At 44.9% G+C, this 20,082-nt stretch overlaps 1 protein-coding gene across 3 annotated transcripts in view; it reads right to left on the reverse strand.

The window, feature by feature from the left end:
• The window catches only part of LOC311022746 (histone-lysine N-methyltransferase EHMT1-like), a 76,179-nt gene that overhangs the window by 20,194 nt on the left and 35,903 nt on the right, over positions 1-20,082 (reverse strand). For all 3 annotated transcript variants that reach the window (XM_084024271.1, XM_084024269.1, XM_084024270.1), the window contains exons 9-14: positions 18,360-18,443; positions 18,184-18,272; positions 17,977-18,083; positions 14,186-14,308; positions 10,215-10,316; positions 10,016-10,120 (exon numbers count right to left, since the gene is read on the reverse strand). In XM_084024271.1, coding sequence (XP_083880397.1) covers positions 10,016-10,120; positions 10,215-10,316; positions 14,186-14,308; positions 17,977-18,083; positions 18,184-18,272; positions 18,360-18,443 — 610 coding nt within the window. The remainder of the gene's footprint in view (positions 1-10,015; positions 10,121-10,214; positions 10,317-14,185; positions 14,309-17,976; positions 18,084-18,183; positions 18,273-18,359; positions 18,444-20,082) is intronic.

Below are 20,082 nucleotides of genomic sequence, written 5' to 3' on the forward strand. Positions count from 1 at the left end.
CCCCCTCCTCTCTCTCCTCCCCTCACATGGACAGTAACCATACTCCATCTTATAATAACTGTGAACTGGTCTCTGCATTGCTGCAGCACACACTATACTACCTCTGACAATGTACTCTGGCGCCCCTTGTGTTTTTTTGTGTTTTTGTCCTTCTTTCGTGTACATGACATGCCCGTGGGATTCTGCACCATTGCACATTTTTGCACTTTTTGTACTATGCACTTTTCACTATGTAAGGTTGTATGCTCCAACGGAATTTCATTGTTATTTATGGCAATGACAAATAAATGATTGATTGATTGATTGATTGATTGATTGATTGATTGATTGATTAATGAGGAGTTGCCAGTATGTTGTAAGATCAGCACTATTGTAGTGAAAGATGAGCAAGTTGTACTTATTGGCTCTGGTGAGGGTTATTAACTATTATTAATTAATTATATTAACTATTTGTTTTGACGCACATTTCCATGCATTTAAGGTTTTGTACAAGCCATCCCAGGCACCTAAGGTGTTCAGTTGCTCTATTTTAAACCAATGGATGTTCAAATGGCATATGATTCAACAGATGTTTCCCTGTTTGTAGTACCATATTGATACCATATGATGCAGCCTTAACCAGAGTTTTTGGTTTTGACTTTGTATTCCCTCTCACTGAAAATCATTGACTCGTCATTGTTTCGTGATGGTGGATTGTTTTATTAAAGCAAAAGTTATTCATTGTTATTCAACCTTAGATACATTTCTGTCACCATACTGATTGATTCCAACCAAGATCTTTGCCACTAACAATGAAGGTTTTTGTAAAGGAGAGTTTTGCAGACCTCCGTTTGTCTGTATTTGTTGTGAAAAACATCTGTACACATACACTATACTTACATATCTCATGCAGTGACCTATTTGGAAGATTTTGGTTTGACTTGGTTGATTGTTTCCAGGTGATGGCAAAGTCTGCTCTTGGTTGAACACTGCTAAAATTATTCAGTGTGTAGCATTATAAATGCACTTTAAAGACATTTTCACGGCTGTGATGATTGTCAATACAGTATTATGCAGTTTAACATGAGATTTTCTCCAGCATTCAACTGAAAATATGTTTTTATAATGGAGACTGTGATAAGATTTGAGATTTTACATATGTTTACATTTAATGCCAATATTTCATGTTTACTTGGAATAAATATGTATTAAGATATGGATACAATTGTGTGTGTGTTTTTTCCCCCCCTGCAAAGATTACGTTTTGTGTCGTATCACTGGGAGAGAGTAGATTATATGTGACACTGGTAGGAGTTGTTGTAACTTTTAATGTCATATTTGACATTTGAATATTTTGAGTTATTTGAATATTGATTTGTTTACAAATACAACATATGTTTGTTTAAAAGAGAATTTCATTTAGATGCATTTAATGTGCATCTTTTGCATTTACACACGGTTTAGGTAATATGTGATTTGCATTGAAAGGGAGTGCCTGTGTGAAAAGAAATACGTTACCCAAATTGCATTGCACTTGTACGTCCTAAAGGTGCTACGTGATTAGAACTAGCGAGGCGATGAATGATGTACATGTGTGATATTGCTCAGTAAAGTTACCAGTTTTACAACGTATCCAGACTCCATTTAATCTGCAAACTAGTTATAGATTTACAGAACAGGAGTTGGCTAAAAATCAACACTCTTTGGAGTAATTTCATAATCAACATAGTATAAAGTAGGTTTAACACTGGAAACATTATTTCGTAACACTTAACTCTTTAGTGTTAAATGTGAATAACACTATGGGTGTTACTTCTTACATAGTGTAAAACTTGATTAACACTTCTCAGTGTAGTGTAGCAGGGCTCCAGACTAACTTTTTGCATTGGTTGCACTGGTGCGCCTAACTTTTTTTTTTAGGTGCACCAGCACAAAATTTAGATGCACCCACATTTTTCATTGCGTCGCCTTTAACGCCAAAAAGTCACCTTTTTATCGTTTTACATAATGACACCCCCTTATGGCCTAGGTTAACTGCAGCACCATCAGCACCCAGAGGAACCGTTTTCTCCAGCCAATCTGCACACTGATGCCCAAGCGCAGTAAATGCTTGCTTTGTGGCAGCATAAATTCCTCAAGAATAAAAAGATCATACAGGTCACTAGTCTATAGATTGCAAATGGAAAACTGTTTATGTGATCTTAGCCTAGCCTAATTATATTTTTACTTAGGCTATTCATTTTTAATAATAATATTAGGAATAGGCTACTATACAATTTCCTATTCATAACGTAACGCACTCCTTCGTAGAGACGTCTGTGTCGCCGTCAATCATGAATGACGTGTACGTGGCGTTTCCAACCTCCGCAGCTGTCTTGTTCTTTAGTGTGTCGGCATTTTTTTCATCAGAATAATTTCGGACTTAAATTTAGTGAACGGCAACTCCTCCTTTGCAATATTGTATGCGACGTTGAATTTTATAATCATTTCAGATTCCTCAGCGGACGTGATTGATACAGCCTGACGCTGAAATGCAGCTGGATGAGGGGCCACTTTATTAACACACTTATCACGGCATGTAGTATGCTTTTTGGACATATTGCGCTTTTTCAATGTCTCGATGCAAAATGTTGTTGACTCTTCCACAAACGCACTATTACCGGCCAAATGCTGACCGCACTCCCGACAATAAATGCAGTGCATTGAGTCCCTTTCTTCATCGTACATCAGCCAGGGAAATTGCTTCAACCAGTCCTGTCTGAAGGCATATTTTTGGGCTTTTTAGTCTCGGGGCGAGGCTTTCTGCCTCTCTTCATTTTCAAAGAAAATCGAAGCGTCTGATGCAGTGGTGTAAAGCACGCCGCCACTGGACTCTAGAGCAGTGGAGACGTTCTCTGGAGTGACCAATCACGCTTCTCCATCTGGCAATCTGATGGACGAGTCTGGGTTTGGCGGTTGCCAAACGGTACTTGTCTGACTGCATTGTGCCACGTGTAAAGTTTGGTGGAGGGGGATTATGGTGTGGGGTTGTTTTTCAGGAGCTGGGCTTGGCCATGGCTGTGCACACCAGTGCACAAAGCAAGGTGCATAAAGACATGGATGAGAGAGTTTGGTGTGGATGAACTTGACTGGCCTGCACAGAGTCCTGACCTCAACCCGATAGAACACCTTTGGGATGAATTAGAATGGAGACTGAGAGCCAGGCCTTCCCGTCCAACATCAGTGTGTGACCTCACAAATACGCTTCTGGAAGAATGGTCAAAAAGTCCCATAAACGCACCTAAACCTTGTGGACAGCCTTCCAGAAGAGTTGAAGCTTTTATTGCTGCAAAGGGTGGACCGACGTCATATTAAACCCTACACAGTAAAATCGGCAAGTAAGTGTTAATATAACACTTAAAGAGTTCATTTCAACACTACCTCAGTGAACATATGGTCCCTATCTACAGTGTTAAATGTACTCTGAAGATAGAGTTAAGTTTCCAGAGTCAATTTTACTCTGGTAAGAGTTAATATTTTACACTACACAGGGCTCCAGAGTGCGACCATTTTGGTCGCATATGCGGCCAAAATTTTTATGAGTGCGACTGAAAAAAATTGTAGGTCGCACTGGTGCACCTAACGCTGCTCGGGTGAAAAAGAAAATCATAAGCGCAGCATCTCTTTATGTTCTCCTGACGGTATCGTGGTCTAAACCAATAAGAGACAGAGCTCGGGCGGGTCCTTGCCTCTGATTGGCTGTGGTCCTTTTCACTGCTGTAAATTGTGTCAGTTCGAAAATGCGAGCGAGCAGAGCAGGTACTCTGAGCGCTTCGACGCTGAGCGCTTCGATTTTCTTTGATAATGAAGAGAGGCAGAAAGCCTCGCCCCGAGACTAAAAAGCCCAAAAATATGCCTTCAGACAGGACTGGTTGAAGCAATTTCCCTGGCTGATGTACGATGAAGAAAGGGACTCAATGCACTGCATTTATTGTCGGGAGTGCGGTCAGCATTTGGCCGGTAATAGTGCGTTTGTGGAAGAGTCAACAACATTTCGCATCGAGACATTGAAAAAGCGCAATATGTCCAAAAAGCATACTACATGCCGTGATAAGTGTGTTAATAAAATGGCCCCTCATCCAGCTGCATTTCAGCGTCAGGCTGTTTCAATCACGTCCGCTGAGGAATCTGAAATGATTATAAAATTCAACGTCGCATACAATATTGCAAAGGAGGAGTTGCCGTTCACTAAATTTAAGTCCGAAATTATTCTGATGAAAAAAATGCCGACACACTAAAGAACAAGACAGCTGCGGAGGTTGGAAACGCCACGTACACGTCATTCATGATTGACGGCGACACAGACGTCTCTACGAAGGAGTGCGTTACGTTATGAATAGGAAATTGTATAGTAGCCTATTCCTAATATTATTATTAAAAATGAATAGCCTAAGTAAAAATATAATTAGGCTAGGCTAAGATCACATAAACAGTTTTCCATTTGCAATCTATAGACTAGTGACCTGTATGATCTTTTTATTCTTGAGGAATTTATGCTGCCACAAAGCAAGCATTTACTGCGCTTGGGCATCAGTGTGCAGATTGGCTGGAGAAAACGGTTCCTCTGGGTGCTGATGGTGCTGCAGTTAACCTAGGCCATAAGGGGGTGTCATTATGTAAAAGGAGAGCGATAAAAAGGTGACTTTTTGGCGTTAAAGGCGACGCGATGAAAAATGTGGGTGCACCTTAATTGCACCAGTGCAACCAATGCAAAAAGTTAGTCTGGAGCCCTGTTGAGCTAATCTGAAGGCCACGTGAAGTTTGGAGGTCTGTAGCGATTGACCCCGCTCCGTCATTTTACGTGGTCTACCACTTCTTGTCGAGTGCCTGTCATTCCCAATCGCTTCCACTTTGTTATAATCCCACTGATAGTTGACTGTGGAATATTTAGGAGTGAGGACATGAGGACATTTCACGACTGTACTTGTTGCACAGGTGGCATCCTATCACAGTACCACGCTGGAATTCACTGAGCTCCTGAGAGCAACCCATTCTTTCACTAATTTGCTTGTAGAAACAGTCTGCATGCCTAGGCGCTTGCTTTTATACACCTGTGGCCATGGAAGTGAGTGAACACCTGACTTCAATTATTTGGATGGGTGAGTGAATACTTAAAGGGGACATATTATGCAAAACTGACTTTTTCCTTGCTTTAGTTTGTATATTTCTGTCTCCCGACCCCTTAAACATGAGTTTTGACAACTAAGTCAATATTTAGTAACTGGCAGAGTCAGGAATTTAGTCTCTAAACGAGCCGTTTGGATTTTGACCGTATTGTGACGTCACAATCCGGTCTTTTGCATATTCTTGCATAGTCATTGCATTTTCATGGCATATCCCCGCCCACATTACGCCGGCTACCTGAACAAGGATCCGCCATTTTTTCTTACTCGCTTCACTTGTACTCGACAGCCTAACCGCCACCATGTACAAGCCGAAAGCCAAGCACTGCTGCTCTGTCATCGGATGCACGGGTCCTCATATGGGTCCACGGGGCCGCCTGGTGCCGGGGTCGTCTGGAGCTCGCCATGAGTCCGTCAGGCCCGAGAGTTCGGCCGGGGTTTTGAGCCTATAATCGGGGGGGTTACCGGCAGAGTTCCCGGTTCTCCGGTGCGGACTCTTGTGGCCCTGGGCGGGCCGGTGTTTTAGTGAGGACCACGGGCTTTTCACCATGGTCTGGGGGCATCAGGGCCGAGAGTTCGGCTGGGTTTTTGCGTCTATTTACCTGCGGGAATCCCCGCAACGCGTCCGAGGGTTTACGGGTCTATGGACGGAGCCGAAGTCCGGCTTCGCTGTGCGTAATTGTGTCGTGGCGCGGAGCTGGACCGGCCGGTGCTTAAGTGAGCTGCACGGGCTTTTCACACAGCCTTGGGGGCACAAGTGGCCCGAGTTCGGCCGTGTTCAGCTGTCTGTCTCCCGGCTGGTTTGCGTGCGGCGCGTCTTGGCGTTTCGCGTTCGACGGAGAGTCCGCCTGTGTGGACTCTTGTGGACCTGGGCGGGCCTGTGTGTTAGTGAGGACCGCGGGCTTTTCACCATGGTCTGGGGGCATCAGGGCCGAGAGTTCGGCTGGGTTCTTGTGTCTATTTACCTGCGGGAATCCCCGCGACGCGTCCGAGTGTTTTACGGGTCTACGGACGGAGCAGAAGTCCGGCTTCGCGGTGCGTCATTGTGGCGCGGCGCGGAGCTGGACCGGTCGGTGCTTGGGTGAGGTGCATGGGCTTTTCACACAGCCTTGTGGGCACAAGTGGCCCGAGTTCGGCCGTGTTCAGCTGTCTGTCTCCCGGCTGGTTTGCGTGCGGCGCGTCTTGGCGTTTCGCGTTCGACGGAGAGTCCGCCTGTGTGGACTCTTGTGGACCTGGGCGGGCCTGTGTGTTAGTGAGGACCGCGGGCTTTTCACCATGGTCTGGGGGCATCAGGGCCGAGAGTTCGGCTGGGTTCTTGTGTCTATTTACCTGCGGGAATCCCCGCGACGCGTCCGAGTGTTTTACGGGTCTACGGACGGAGCAGAAGTCCGGCTTCGCGGTGCGTCATTGTGGCGCGGCGCGGAGCTGGACCGGCCGGTGCTTGGGTGAGGTGCATGGGCTTTTCACACAGCCTTGTGGGCACAAGTGGCCCGAGTTCGGCCGTGTTCAGCTGTCTGTCTCCCGGCTGGTTTGCGTGCTGCGCGTCTTGGCGTTTCGCGTTCGACGGAGAGTCCGCCTGTGTGGACTCGCGTGGGGCTGGGCGGGCCGGTGTTTGACCGATGTCCGAGGGCTTTTCAGCAAGCTCTGACGGTGAGAGTCCCGACAGTTCGGCGTGGTTGAGGTCTCTATTTAACGTCTGGATTCCCCGCAACGCATCCGAGGGTCTACGGGTCTGCGGCGGAGCAGAAGTCCGGCTTCGCGGTGCGTAATTGTGGCTTGGCGCGGACCTGGACCGGCCGGAGCGTGACTGAGCTGCAAGGGCTTTTCGCCCGGGTCTGAGGGCACGGGTCCCGACATTCCGGCCCGGTTCGATTGCCTGTATACGGGCAGGATTCTCGGTGGCGAGTCCGGCAGCCATTTCTCCCCCGAATCAACCGTTGTTATGGTTACAAAATGGCGTCCTCACGTCTTACGCCCGGCAGGAAGAGGTGGGCGGTGCCAAGACCGTTTGGGCGGCGCACGCAGTAGCTCATTAGCATTTAGAGGGAAAGTCACTGAATCCGGCCGCTGAAAGCAGGGCTGTGAAACTGGTATGTTGAGAACCCTGCTGTGCTCAATCCTTGGGTTTTTTCGACCAAAGCATGTTACTATCATTCCATTTAGACATCAAAGACCCATGTCAACAAGCAGAAATGAGCATAATATGTCTCCTTTAAGCAATATAGTGTATAATACAGGAAAATGACTTGTAAAATGTGTAGAGTGCAAAAGGTGCAGGAATAGATGATGATGACGATGATACAGGGCTCCAGAGTGTGACCATTTTGGGTGCACATGCGATTGGTGATGCGGAGCCGTGCATCCAAAACATTAACCCTCACCTCCAACACAAAAAGTGGGCTACATTTGGAGACGGGGAAGTAGCTTAACATTAGACACACCGGGCAGGAGACAACAGAACAAGAGAAGCCATCACAGCTGCTACTATAACTGGTGAGCTAAAGTTGCTAACGGAGAGACAACTGGAATTAACCAGCGAAAAGGCAAATAAGAGAAGGAGAGAGATGTGATTGCTGCAGCAGAAATAGTGTGCGTTTAAAGTAGCTGCAATTAGCTGCTGAAAAGATGAATGAAACAAAATTAAATTATTGGAGTTAAGCTGGAGAGAATTGACTGAGATAGTAGATTAAGTGAGAAGTAGGGTCATTTTCTCATAGACTACCAGGCAATTGGACTTCTTTTGGCAGCCAGAATGGCTGCCACTGGTGGCTAGTTGAGAGAATGCTTATTTAAGGCACTTCAGTGTTGGCTTCACTTTTCAGAACCAGAGGTTGCTGCCTGATGGTGACATAATAATGATCCATATCTTCTAGTCTAGTCTAGTTTAGGTCTAGTCAGGTTAGCGGTAAACTACAATTACAGATTCCGCTAATGTTGCAATTTATATCCACGTCTGTCCAAAATGGTTCACTTTATAATTTTATGCAATTATTCCCGTCACCACAAAAGCTAGTGAAATGCCACCAGCCGCTGGAACATTGTTCCCACTGTTAACTGTGCTCCATTGCTATTGTCCTTTAAAATTAAACTGTAAAAATTCCTTTCTAGCTGTGCCTTCAGTAGCCTGGATGACCGTTGTGGAGGTGGGCGCGGTGAGAGAGAGGTGTGTAGAAGCGGTTCACGGCAGCAGCATCAACTGCTCCACAGTAGAGGTGGGAATCACAGAGTTACTCGCGATACTCTGCCCATGATAAGGATGATATCACGATACTGCGATTCGGCGATACTCGATACATTGAAGGTAATCATCTATGATATGAATTATGATCTCTGTGTATCTGAAGGAGAAAGAAATACCAGTGAAAAGGTGAAAGCAGGAATTAATCATATACTGTTTATTCACTGCACTGTGGTGTCAGTTTTACAGAATTTGTCAACTGAGATTAAACAATGTATGACAAAGTGCAGAGTCTTAGCTTTGTCCAAACGTATACACACTGACTGAACATGTCTACATGTGCCATCATTCCAATAGCCACAAACTGGCAAAAGGCCAAGAGGAGTCATGTAGTAGTGACTCTGGTGAGGCATATTGGTAACAGACTTAATGCATGGAATTAGTAAATAGTTCCTGCATATTTTAATAAAAATATATATAAAATAAAAAAAATGTAATATCAATATTTTGTGCATCGATAATGTATTGCAGCAGGGAGTATCATGATACAATGATATTTCAATATATTGTCACACCACTACTCCACGGTAGGTGGCCGCGTGGCAACAATCTATGCCACAGTGGAACCTGAACAGGGACATGGGATATGTGCACTGTGGTTAGCAGTCTGCGACGCTGCAGACGGTTAGGGGAGCCGGCTCCAGTGTTATCCTCCATGGACGGTTTTCCACTTGAGTATTCTCGTGACGACACTCTACGATTTGCTTTTGACCAAGTGATATGAATTGATGATCAGCTGGTTTGCCCTGACGCAGCGTGGACATATTCCCATTTTTCAGTGGTTGGGGACAGATTATACAGAGAATGATGAAATCGCCCAGTTGTTGGTGCCGAAAAACAAAAACTGAAAAACAAGATTCAGTACGTCCTGGACCTGAGAGCACGGGAGAATTTTCTCCGGGCCTAGGAACGTCCACAGCGCCTGTATAATAGAGGAACTAGACAATTTTCACCTGGAGATAAAGTACTTTTATTGCTCTCTTCCAGCTTCATGTAACATCTTGGTTTTTACTATTCTGATTTGTCTTTATTTTATTCTTTTGCTTTTAATTCACTTGTCTTTGAAATTGCAAATGGTTGGTTGCTGATCTCGAAAGAATCTTGATCTCGATTACTTTCATTTTTATTCTTCCTCCGTAATGGTTTAATTCAGGTGCATGATGTATGTATATCAGTTTAATTTGTAATAACTTATGTCTAAAGTTTTATCTTAACACTACTGGAATTAAATGTGCTGTATAAGTTCATAAGTTTGGTTGTTTGCTATTAGACATTATTGTTCAATTGGCATATGGATTCTTTAGTTATGGCCAAAAACATGTTTTTTTGAGGGCACAGTGACCTTTGACCACGACATTCTGAACAGTTCAAGTGGCTGTTTGAGCCAAATATAAAAAGAAATTCACTCAAGGTGTTCCTAAGATATCACTTTCACAACAATGGACGGCACAGATGAACGGACCGCCCAAAAAACATATAGCGTCCGGCCATGGCTGTCGCCAGCAAGAGACATTGTGCATTGTGTTATAAGCTTACACTTGAGGGAGAGTTGAGCTGAAATGCTATATGAAATGTATATGAAATCTCTATATATGAAAACAGTGTTATGGTATGTGTGTTTGTGTGGAACACCGACCTTGTCTCTGATGTTAACGTCTGCCCCTCTGGCCAGCAACAGTTGGACCAGCTCCTTGTGCTTGTACTCGATGGCCCAGGTGATGGGAGTCCATCCTCCGTCATCCTGCACAGACACAAGCTGTAAAACTTGTACAAGATTTATATTGACATAAGATCTTCTAGCAGCATTTTGTATATGAAGCAGTGTATGTTTTTACCTGACAGTTGATGTATTTAGATGCCTTGGAGAGCAGATGATGGGCTATATCATAATGTCCCAGTTTAGCTAGCAGATGCAGACAGGTGAAACCCATTACATCCTGGAAAGACAACACAGCTCACATTGAACTACTTTGCTACTGCGACTACTGTTTAGTCCAGAAGTTAGAGGATTTTTTTGGCCTCTGGATTAGTATTCATCTCCCACCCACTAGAGTCCAGTAAAGGCTTATGCTTTAATACAAAAATCATAGGTATTATTAGATCTCTCAAACCCTCAAAAGCAAAAGATGTATTTGGTATGGACTCAACCATGCTTAAAGATATCGGTTCATCATTAGCCAGTCCCATCACTAAAATTGTTAACCTTTCAAAGTATGTGTAAATCTGCAATTGTCACGTCAATTTTCAAATCCGGTGATCATCATTCCACCTGTAACTATAGGCCCATTAGCATCCTTCCTATAATGTCTAAAGTTGCAGTGTGTAGCTGAGCAAATCATACACCACCTGAATAATAGCTCATTCCCCCTTCATCCAATGCAATTTGGCTTCAGATCCAACCACTCAACTGAGACAGCTAATTGTTTCTTCGCTGAAAAAATTAAATCACTGTTAGATAAGCGTGGCGTTGTCGGTGCTGTCTTTCTTGATCTCGGTAAAGCATTTGACACGGTGAATCATAGGGTTCTCTTATCAAAGTTATCAACTTTGAATTTTTCTGCTGATGCACTTAAATGGGTTGAATCATACCTCTCTAACCAATCTCAAACTGTTCGAATAAATAACCAGCAATCTGACACCCTCTCCTTGGCCACTGGTGTCCCGCAGGGTTCCATACTGGGCCCACTCTTATTCCGTTTGTATATTAATGGCTTGTCATCTGTATGTCCAGAGGCTCACATTCAAATGTATGCTGATGACACTGTGCTGTATATGGACTGACAAAAACCGAAGTGGCTGCCAAACTCACAAATGCTATGGTGAAAATGACAGCATGGCTAAATCAGTGCTGTTGCCAACTAAATGTATCTAAAACTGTTGGTATGTTCTTCTCCAAAACAAATGTCTCAAGTGAAAACCCAGATGTTCTTGTGTCAGGAGAAAAACTAGAAATTGTTAAAGAATTTAAATACCTTGGTATTCTTCTAGACTCCAACTTCAATTTCAGGGCACAATTAAAAACAGTCTGTAAACAGATTCAATTCAATCTTGCCAATCTCAAATTCATAAGAAACTCCATGTCCACCCAGGCAGCCATGATGTACATGCATTCAATGATATTCTCTTACATGACCTACTGTTTGACTAGCTGGTCTCAGGCTAATCACACAACACTAAATCCATTACAGTCTTTGTTTCAACAAACCCTTAAAGCTCTGGACAAAAAACCAAAACAATTCCACCACTGTGCAATTTTAAGAAAATACATTCTACTGAGTTGGGAAAACATGATTAAGCACAAAAACCCATGTCTCTTCTACAAAATCGTACATGGCATGTCCCCTCCTCAACTCAGAGAATTTGTTAACATTAGAACAAATCCACATCAGATCACGAGAGGAGTCACAAGAGGGGACTCCATTATTCCATTATGGAAAAGTGCCTTTAGTCAGTCAGCCTTCTCTGTCACGGCCTCACGAGAATGGAACAACATCTCAACAGGTATCCGAGACCTAAAAACATATCGGTCCTTAAGTTCCAATCTGAAACAGTGGTTCATTGATAATATGACCTGCCAGCACTAAACCTGATCCCCCTGCTGTTGCCTTCTTGTATCAGCGTGTCTATACATTTTTCCTGCATCTCTCCATTGTGGTGTGCTTCTGTGTAGTTCGTTCTGTCTATCATGTGCTGCTTCATATGTACTATTGTAGTTTTTATTCTTTGTTTGTTTGTTTGTTCATGATTGATAGACATGTTGTTTTTTTGTCCTTCTTTATGCAATGTTGTTGTATGTTTTCCTGTTGTGTGCATGTACTGTATGCTCCGGTGGGCTACTGCCTGTATGTCTAACACATCTTAATGTACCGATGCATGCCTCGCTGTATGTGCTTTACGCTAATGGCATGCTGTATTGCTTTAATCGTAGTTAATGTGTATTTTTCTTAACCCTACTTGTAAATTTGCTGTTGTTTTACTTTTTAGGGAGCCTTTTGTTACATCTGGCCAGGACTACAGATGGAAACTAGCCTCTGGCTAAATCTGGCATATTTACAGAAATGTTTATGAATATGCACTGTCCCCTGATAATGAGTGGCATATGGACCTATATCAATTTCAGTATGTAACCATACCAAGTCAATACAATTTAAGATTTTGCATAGAATGCATATATCCCCCAACCGCAGACACAATTTTAATTCCACTTTATCACCAATGTGTCTTAAATGTAAAACAGAAACTGGAACACTAGCTAATTGTCTCTGGTCATGCCACAAGTTACAAAGATATTTGTGTAATATCTTAACGGAAATTGAAAAGATATTAGGACTGAAACTACAGATGGACCCAATGTCTCTTATTCTAGGCCTTCCAGCCAGATATATTTTGTTAATAAATCAGAGACTGTATTGTATTCTTACACAGCTAGGAAGAATATTTTATTGCAGTGGATAAGTGATAGAGATTAGTTAAAGGTTGGCCTATGGTGCTGGCTGATCTGATACCCTTGGAATATATAACATGTATGGTACACTCTAAATGAAAACAATTTTATAAAGTTTGGGAACCTTATCTGAACTATCTTGACCCGAATGTTTCAGCCATTTTGTTAAAAGGATTTCCTGAAAGGCCATAAGGGAGGGCATACTGCTGTGCATTTTGTATTTTTATTTCCTCCTCCATATGTGGAACTGTATATGTGTGTAACTGAGCCGTTGTGTGTGTTTTTTGTTTGTTTATTTGTTTAAGGTATTGTTTACTGGATACTTGTCTACTTGTTGTAAAACTGAAAATGAATAAACATTCTATATAAAAAAATATAATATAAAATGCACTGTCACTGTCAAAAAAATGAATAAAATACTAAACACAAAGTGTAGTAGTGCAATTGCCTACAAAATCAATGCCATGACACAAAATCTGTCCCGGCACACCAATTAGAAAATTACGAAATCTGCTTATTTACACAGACATAAACCTAACAAAGGATGACTTCAGACTTTTACAAATCGTCATCATTACATAGTTGTTTTTGCATCCTTTTTTATCGGTTCATTGCAATTAAATCACAGCAAAATTATTTATTTTGGGTTCATACAGCTGTAGTAAACCACCCAAGGTGTGTCTTGCTAGCACCCAGATGATGTTATGAAATTCCACAACATGTACAAAGCCGCAATAGTGGTTATTTGTCCATGATTGAATAAATAAAGACACCCCTCTCCTCTCTGGCATGTATAGTGTTAGGAACACGAATGAACACAAATGAGGATGCTTGGACAGATTCAGAAAAGCTGGTGAGTCAAAGTTTATCAGTACATTTGGTCAGTAGTAAGACCTGTGATGTCATCTTCCTTGTTGCTGTTATGAATCCAGCTCAGAGCAGGATTGGGCAGCCTGCTTTATTTTTTTAGCTATGCTAGCTAATTCCCAGACCTGTAGTTTATGTTTTGTCTGCTGCAAAGTTAAAGCCATCCTCTTGTGGGATCCAATTCAGTCCTCTAGCAGAATAATGCACAAACATCACACCGACGCTCCTGCACATTGATGCGCGGCTAACGATGCTTATAAAACGGGATATCATACAGTTTTTAACAGCAGGGTATCGGGATACTTTATTAGTATAGGTATACCATGCCATACTAACTTACTACTAACTAAGAGTAGAAGTAGTAGGCCTGAGCAGTGGCAGCAGTTGATGGAGTAAGATAGAGTGAGACTGGACTGAATGATGACTGAGGAAGCAGAATTTGAAACGAGCACACATCAAGCTCATAGGACTTGGATGTCCAACAGACTGACCCACCTTGTGGCTGACAGCTGCTCCAGCTCTCAGCAGGTACTTCACTGTGTCCGGGTGGTTGTTTTCACAGGCTGCCATCAGTGGTGTTCTCTGTTGCTCATCAAACATGTCCAAGTTGGCTCCAGCCTACAGTATGTGTTCCACACATATACAAACAGCATCACTACTAAAACACTCCGAGTCTGAAATCACTTACTACTCATTATATAGTCCATTAAATAGTTATTTTGCCATGTTGCAGTACTGTCTGAGTGGAGGGTGAGAACTATTAGACCCTATATAAAGGACTCAAAGCATTCCACAATTCATCTTGAAAAGTAGCGTACAACTAACTGATGGTCACTAACATGTGACAATGTTTCATTATTCATGGCCGCAACTTATAGGGCTGGCCCTCTGCAGTCAGACGAGAGTAGAGAGAGCATTGTGATTGAGACGAATCCATAGAAATATACTGTTCAAAAAACTAAAGGGAACACTTAATCATCACAGTACAACACCAAGTCAGTCAAACGAAAGTTACGAATGTAGCTACGGTTCTATGAATCCTGGATGACCGCCAGAGGCAGTGCTAAGCACTGGATATCTTCTGTCTCGCGCATGCGCAGGTTGAGTATTAATATCAACAAAGTCACATGTGACCTCGGATGACCCCTGGCTCAGGTATAAGTTCCAGCGTCATCCACGAGATCGCTTCCTTCAGAATCTTCTTGCGGTTCACGAGATTCTGAGTGACCTGGATTTCTGGCGGTCATCCAGGATTCATAGAACCGTAGTTACATTCGTAACTTTTGTTCTATTTCATCCTTACTGACCGCCAGAGGCAGTACTTAGCACTGGATGACTCATACCAACAGAGTCACCGTGACAGATAAAAAGCTGGTCGGACAGCCTTATGCCTGCAGTAGCATCTACATAGGCTCTAAGGGCCCGCACCGGGCACAACAGCTCAGAGTTATCACCCTTCTCATAATGGGGGTTCGAACCAAGCCAGTTGGATAGGCTGATTGAGGTGCGAGCACGCCAGCACCTTGGGAAGAAAAGCCGTGTTTGGCCACAAAGTAACGCCACAGGTCCCATGCCGGAGCTCTGGGGGCGCTAGGAGGGCGCAATCTCAGCGCCCCTTTCAAGAAGAGGGACACCAGCCTGTGGCTCCCCACTGCGTTGTTGTCGATTCTGGCGTGCTGCGATGAAATAGCAGCCACATACACCCTCAGTGTAGAAGGCGACCGATCACGATCTAGGAGCTATTGCAGAAATCTCAGAATGGTAGGCACCGAGCAGTGCACTGGATTGATGTTCTCAACTGAACACCAGTTGGAAAATAGTTTCCACCTGTTCCGATACTGCAGGCGGGTAGAGGGTGCTCTGGCACTCAAAATAGTTCTCCTGACAGGCTCTATGCAGTCGCTCAGCAGCGGGTTGGGCCCTGCAGTGGCCAAACCCAAAGCCGGAGGCAGCAAGGGTTGGGCTGCCAAATCCGACCCTTCAGCTGCGACAAGAGGTCTGTCCTCTCTGGAAGGTGCCAGGGTGTCCCGCAGCAAAGTTTGTGCAGCAGGGGAAACCAAGTCCTGGCAGGCCAGAAGGGGGCCACCAGGAGAAGCCTGTGCCCCTGATGAAGCACCCTGAGAAGCATTTGGAAGATCAGGGGAAGTGGCAGGAAGGCATAGAGAAGGCTGTCCGGCCACGCATGGGCCAGAGCATCCTGACCCAGAGGGCTGGTCGTCTCCGTTAAGGAGAACCAGAGTGGGCAGTTGGCTGACTCTTCCGAGGCAAAGAGGTCCACCTCTGCTTTGCCGAAGAGACCCCAAATTTTGTGCACCACCTCTGGATGAAGCCGCCACTCTCCTGGTGGGGGCCTGTGACGGGAGAGGAAGTCCGCGACCTGATTCCGATCCCCCGGTAAATACGCCGCCCGTAGGCTGGTCAGGCGAGGGGCTGCCCATGTTAGAAGAGCCTGGGACACCTGCAGTAACCGTGTGGACCTGGTGCCCCCTTGATGGTTTATATGGAAGACTGCCGCAGTGTTGTCCGACCGGACAAGCACGTGCTTGCCTCTCAGATATGGTGCTTGAGTGCTAGGTGCACAGCCCGCAGTGAACTGTCCTGTTCTGCCACACCGCGCCCCACCCGAAGAGGCAGGCATCCGTTGTGACAAATTCGCAACAAAACAGAACGGAGCCCATGGGTCGAAGTGAGGGCGGGGCTTTCATAGTAGCGGTGTCCAGATCCACACTGATGAAGGTTATGGTCTGTGAGGGGATCAGAGAGCTCTTAGTGCACTCTCAGACCCAGCTGGGACACATGAGAGAGAAGTGAAACCAAATGAACCAATAGTCCAGGTATGGTAGAATCTTCAAGCCCTGCAACTGCAGAGGCAAGAGAGCTGCCGCGATGCACCTGGTGAATACCCATGGGGAGAGGGAGAGCCCAAACGGGAGCACACTGAACTGAAAATGACGGCCTTGGAAAGCAAAAACGAAGTTACTTCCTGTGATGAGGCACAATAGGAACATGAAAATAGGCATCCTTCAATTCGATTGAGGTGAACCAGTCTCCTTCGGCAACAGCATGAAGACCAGAGAACTGTCGCCTGGTGCGATCAGCCTGGACAGTCCGCTTGAGCGCCTGTAGAGCGACTGCGCCAAACATCTCCCCTGGTTCCACCGTAACCTTGCAAAGGGTCCTCCTACATGTTTCGGACAAGGGTGACTGCCCCAGCCAGACCTGGCAGCGAGTCTGTACGAGAATGGACATCAGATGGCCCAGTTCCCTCTACATTAGGGCAAAAGCCTGCAGTGACGCATCACTGAGGCTGATGGTGGATGCGTCAGCTTCAGCCCGCTGCAGGGAAGCTGAGAGGGAAGGCATCAGTTGCGAGAGTGAATTGCCGATACGACCCATACGCGCCGCTGTGCCATAGGCCTTAAGGCAGGAACACACCGGCCCAACCGTTGGACGTCTGAAGCGTTTGGAGAGGCTCGGACGAGGTCGGGAACACATATGTTTGGTGTGTACAGCTGCGTTGGAAGCTTTCGGAGCCGCGCGGACGTTGTCTGATCAGACTGAGCATACGAAGTCTGAGGAGGTGGGCTGTTGGACGTCTGAGCCATTGGATACTCTGATTGGCGGTGTGCTAGCGAATCAGAGTATCCAATGGCGGTGTGTGGGCGGGGCGGAAGTGACGATGGTAAACAACAATCCGTATTACTCGTTCTGAGACGATGTCTTCGTAAAATAATGAGCCCGAGAGCACACAACGCGAGTGTCACCCTAGCCAGAGTCATCTTTCCAGAAATGCCAAGTATTTAGTCCACAAAGGTCTTCTCGAGTCGAACGAATACTGAACCAAGACTGTGTGTGCATTGTTTTTATCTGCACTCCGTTCCGTCCCGTCATTTCCTGTTTTGGAGTACTGGCACGAGACTAGCGCCACCCGCTGTTAAGGAGGCTTATTGCATCTCGCGCAAGCACAGAACGTACACGCTGCTGTGTTGTCGGAAGCACGTCGAAGCGGTGTGTACAACGCAACTTTTCTGCCGAACGGGTCAGACGAGAGGCAACAGAGTGGGCGGAGAGTGGTCGGATAAGGCAGTTGGACGTCTGGGCGGGGTGTGGGGGCCTTTATAGAGAAGGTCATCTGTGACCCGACATTGTGGACAAGGGCACCTGGCGTCTGGCCTCAGGTCCTCGTCAGGTGAAACTATGAGGGAAGCAATTGTTGCTTCCCTCATAGGGCTTCCCAATTACAAATACAGGTTCTATGGTGCAGCCTGTCAAGTCAGCCTCCTCACCTGGACCAGCATGTGGCAGATCTCCTGGTGACCCTCAGCAGCTGCTGCATGAAGAGGGGTGACTTTGTTTTGGCCCTCCATCAAAAAGTTGGGGTCCTTCCCATCAACTTTAAAGTACAAAGATTGGTCTATCAGTGTGACAATACAAATGCAAAAACTTATATTGAGCCATTGTTATTGAAGCTGCAAGTAACAAATTTGAGTTACCGAGGAGATGAATGACCTTCTGGAGCTCTCCTTGTTTTGCAGAGATGTACAGCTGTTTGGTGGGGTATTTCATTTTTTTGGGTTTCAGGCTAAAAAGAATAAAAAGGGTCAAACTGTGTTCCTACAATGTACTTTATTTACAAAATGAAAGCAAAATATTTCATGGTTAACCTTACTTCTCATCATCCAGTGCCATCAGGATGTTTTCCAGTGACTCTCCAGGTTGGCCACCTGCATCACACACAGCCTGACTATTTAACCTGAAGACAGAAAGCAAGCAGTAACATTTGTATCTAATCATAAATAAGCTAAGCGTAGAAGATCAGGGAGAAAAAGGAAAGACATTTGGAGGCAGAAGCTGCAAATATGAAAATAACTAATGTGTTCATAATGAAAAAGTGTTCACATCAGCTGCAGCAGTGAGACATTAACAGCCCAAATGGGGGCGACTGTGGCTCAGTTGGTAGAACGGGTTGGCCAATGTTCGGAGGGTCGATGGTTCGATCCCCGCCCTTGTCACTGTGTCATGGTCGTTGTGTCCTTGGGCAAGACACTTCACCCAGCTTGCCTCGTGTGAATGTGTATGACTGCTGTATGATTGAGGTGGTGGTCGGAGGGGCCGCTGTGGCTACTGTCGTAGTTTCCCACCACCAGTATGACTGTGTGTGAATGAATGGAACCTGGAACCCTGTCAGAGCGCTTTGGGTCTCTTGAAAAAAAGCGCCATGCAAATCCAATCCATTATTATTATTAAATGAAGAGGAAAGGGAAAGTACAGTTCAGTACAGAGCATGCAGTAGCGGTAACGGAGCTGGATCAGAGGGGATTCATACAGAGGCTGAGCCTGATTATTATTCCTGGCAATGGTACAAATGTTTGTCCATCCATCAGAGAAGTGAGGAACATGAGACTAGTGCTAAACAAAGAATGCACAGACGCGTGTGTCAACACACAATGCACAAACAATTTGTCATATTTTTAAATTGCGGTGCAAAGGCAGTGTTTACAGTCGAACCCTGCACATGACTGAGTCACAATATGAGTTGGCTTAAGTCGGATTAAACTGTACAGAATTTTTTTTACTTCATTTTTCGATGCGATTTTGAATCCAGCCCTCAATGGGTTAATGATTTTGCGGCTGTATTCACGCGAATACGGTAACAGGGTCACAGGAGTTCCACAGGAATTTCAGAATCAAAATGTGCGGGTCAATATAGTATGTTAACGTCTGCAAAACGTAGATGGAAACAAACACAAGGGTTGCAGTCGAATAGTCAAAAAATTAGGTCCTAACTCCTATTCTTAACTTCTATTCCTTGACCTTTGGAGAAAACGTCACAGGGTTAAGGAAAGGCGGTGCTCAGAGAATCCGACCGGACTTTCACTAAGCTACATCATTATAATGGGATGTACAGCTGATGATCGGCACCTGCGATTAAGGTGCGTCTGCGCTGGAGAAACTACAATAATGGACTACAAAAAGTGCGTTGTCCACTTCTCCCCAGAGTTTAGCTTCTCTGCCCGAGCCTGACCCAAGCCCGGCCCGACCCACAGACGCACGCATCATTCATGACGGTTCTGCTCAATTCCAATTACTATATATCTGCATGAAAGTCATTGTTAAATATGCAAATAAGCATATTGTTTGTGTTCATGAACGGCTGAGGTGTGCAGCACTTTAAATGTTACTCTCGCAAAGAATTGTGGGTCGGCGTGATCTCCTTTCCTTTTGTATAGGAAGGTCCGTTGTATCCGATGCTAAAGGAGCTCTGAAAGGAAGCATTGGAGCTCCCTTTCCTTTGCATTTAGAGAATCTGAACGGCTCTTATCATGGCGGCCACTTGTTTACTTCCGGGTCACTTCTTCAGTTAGGTACCTTCCTAAGAGAAATAGACTATT

The sequence above is a fragment of the Eutrigla gurnardus genome (genome assembly GCF_963514095.1).
Source record: "Eutrigla gurnardus genome assembly, chromosome: 13".
In the NCBI taxonomy this organism is placed as follows: Eukaryota; Metazoa; Chordata; class Actinopteri; order Perciformes; family Triglidae; genus Eutrigla; species Eutrigla gurnardus.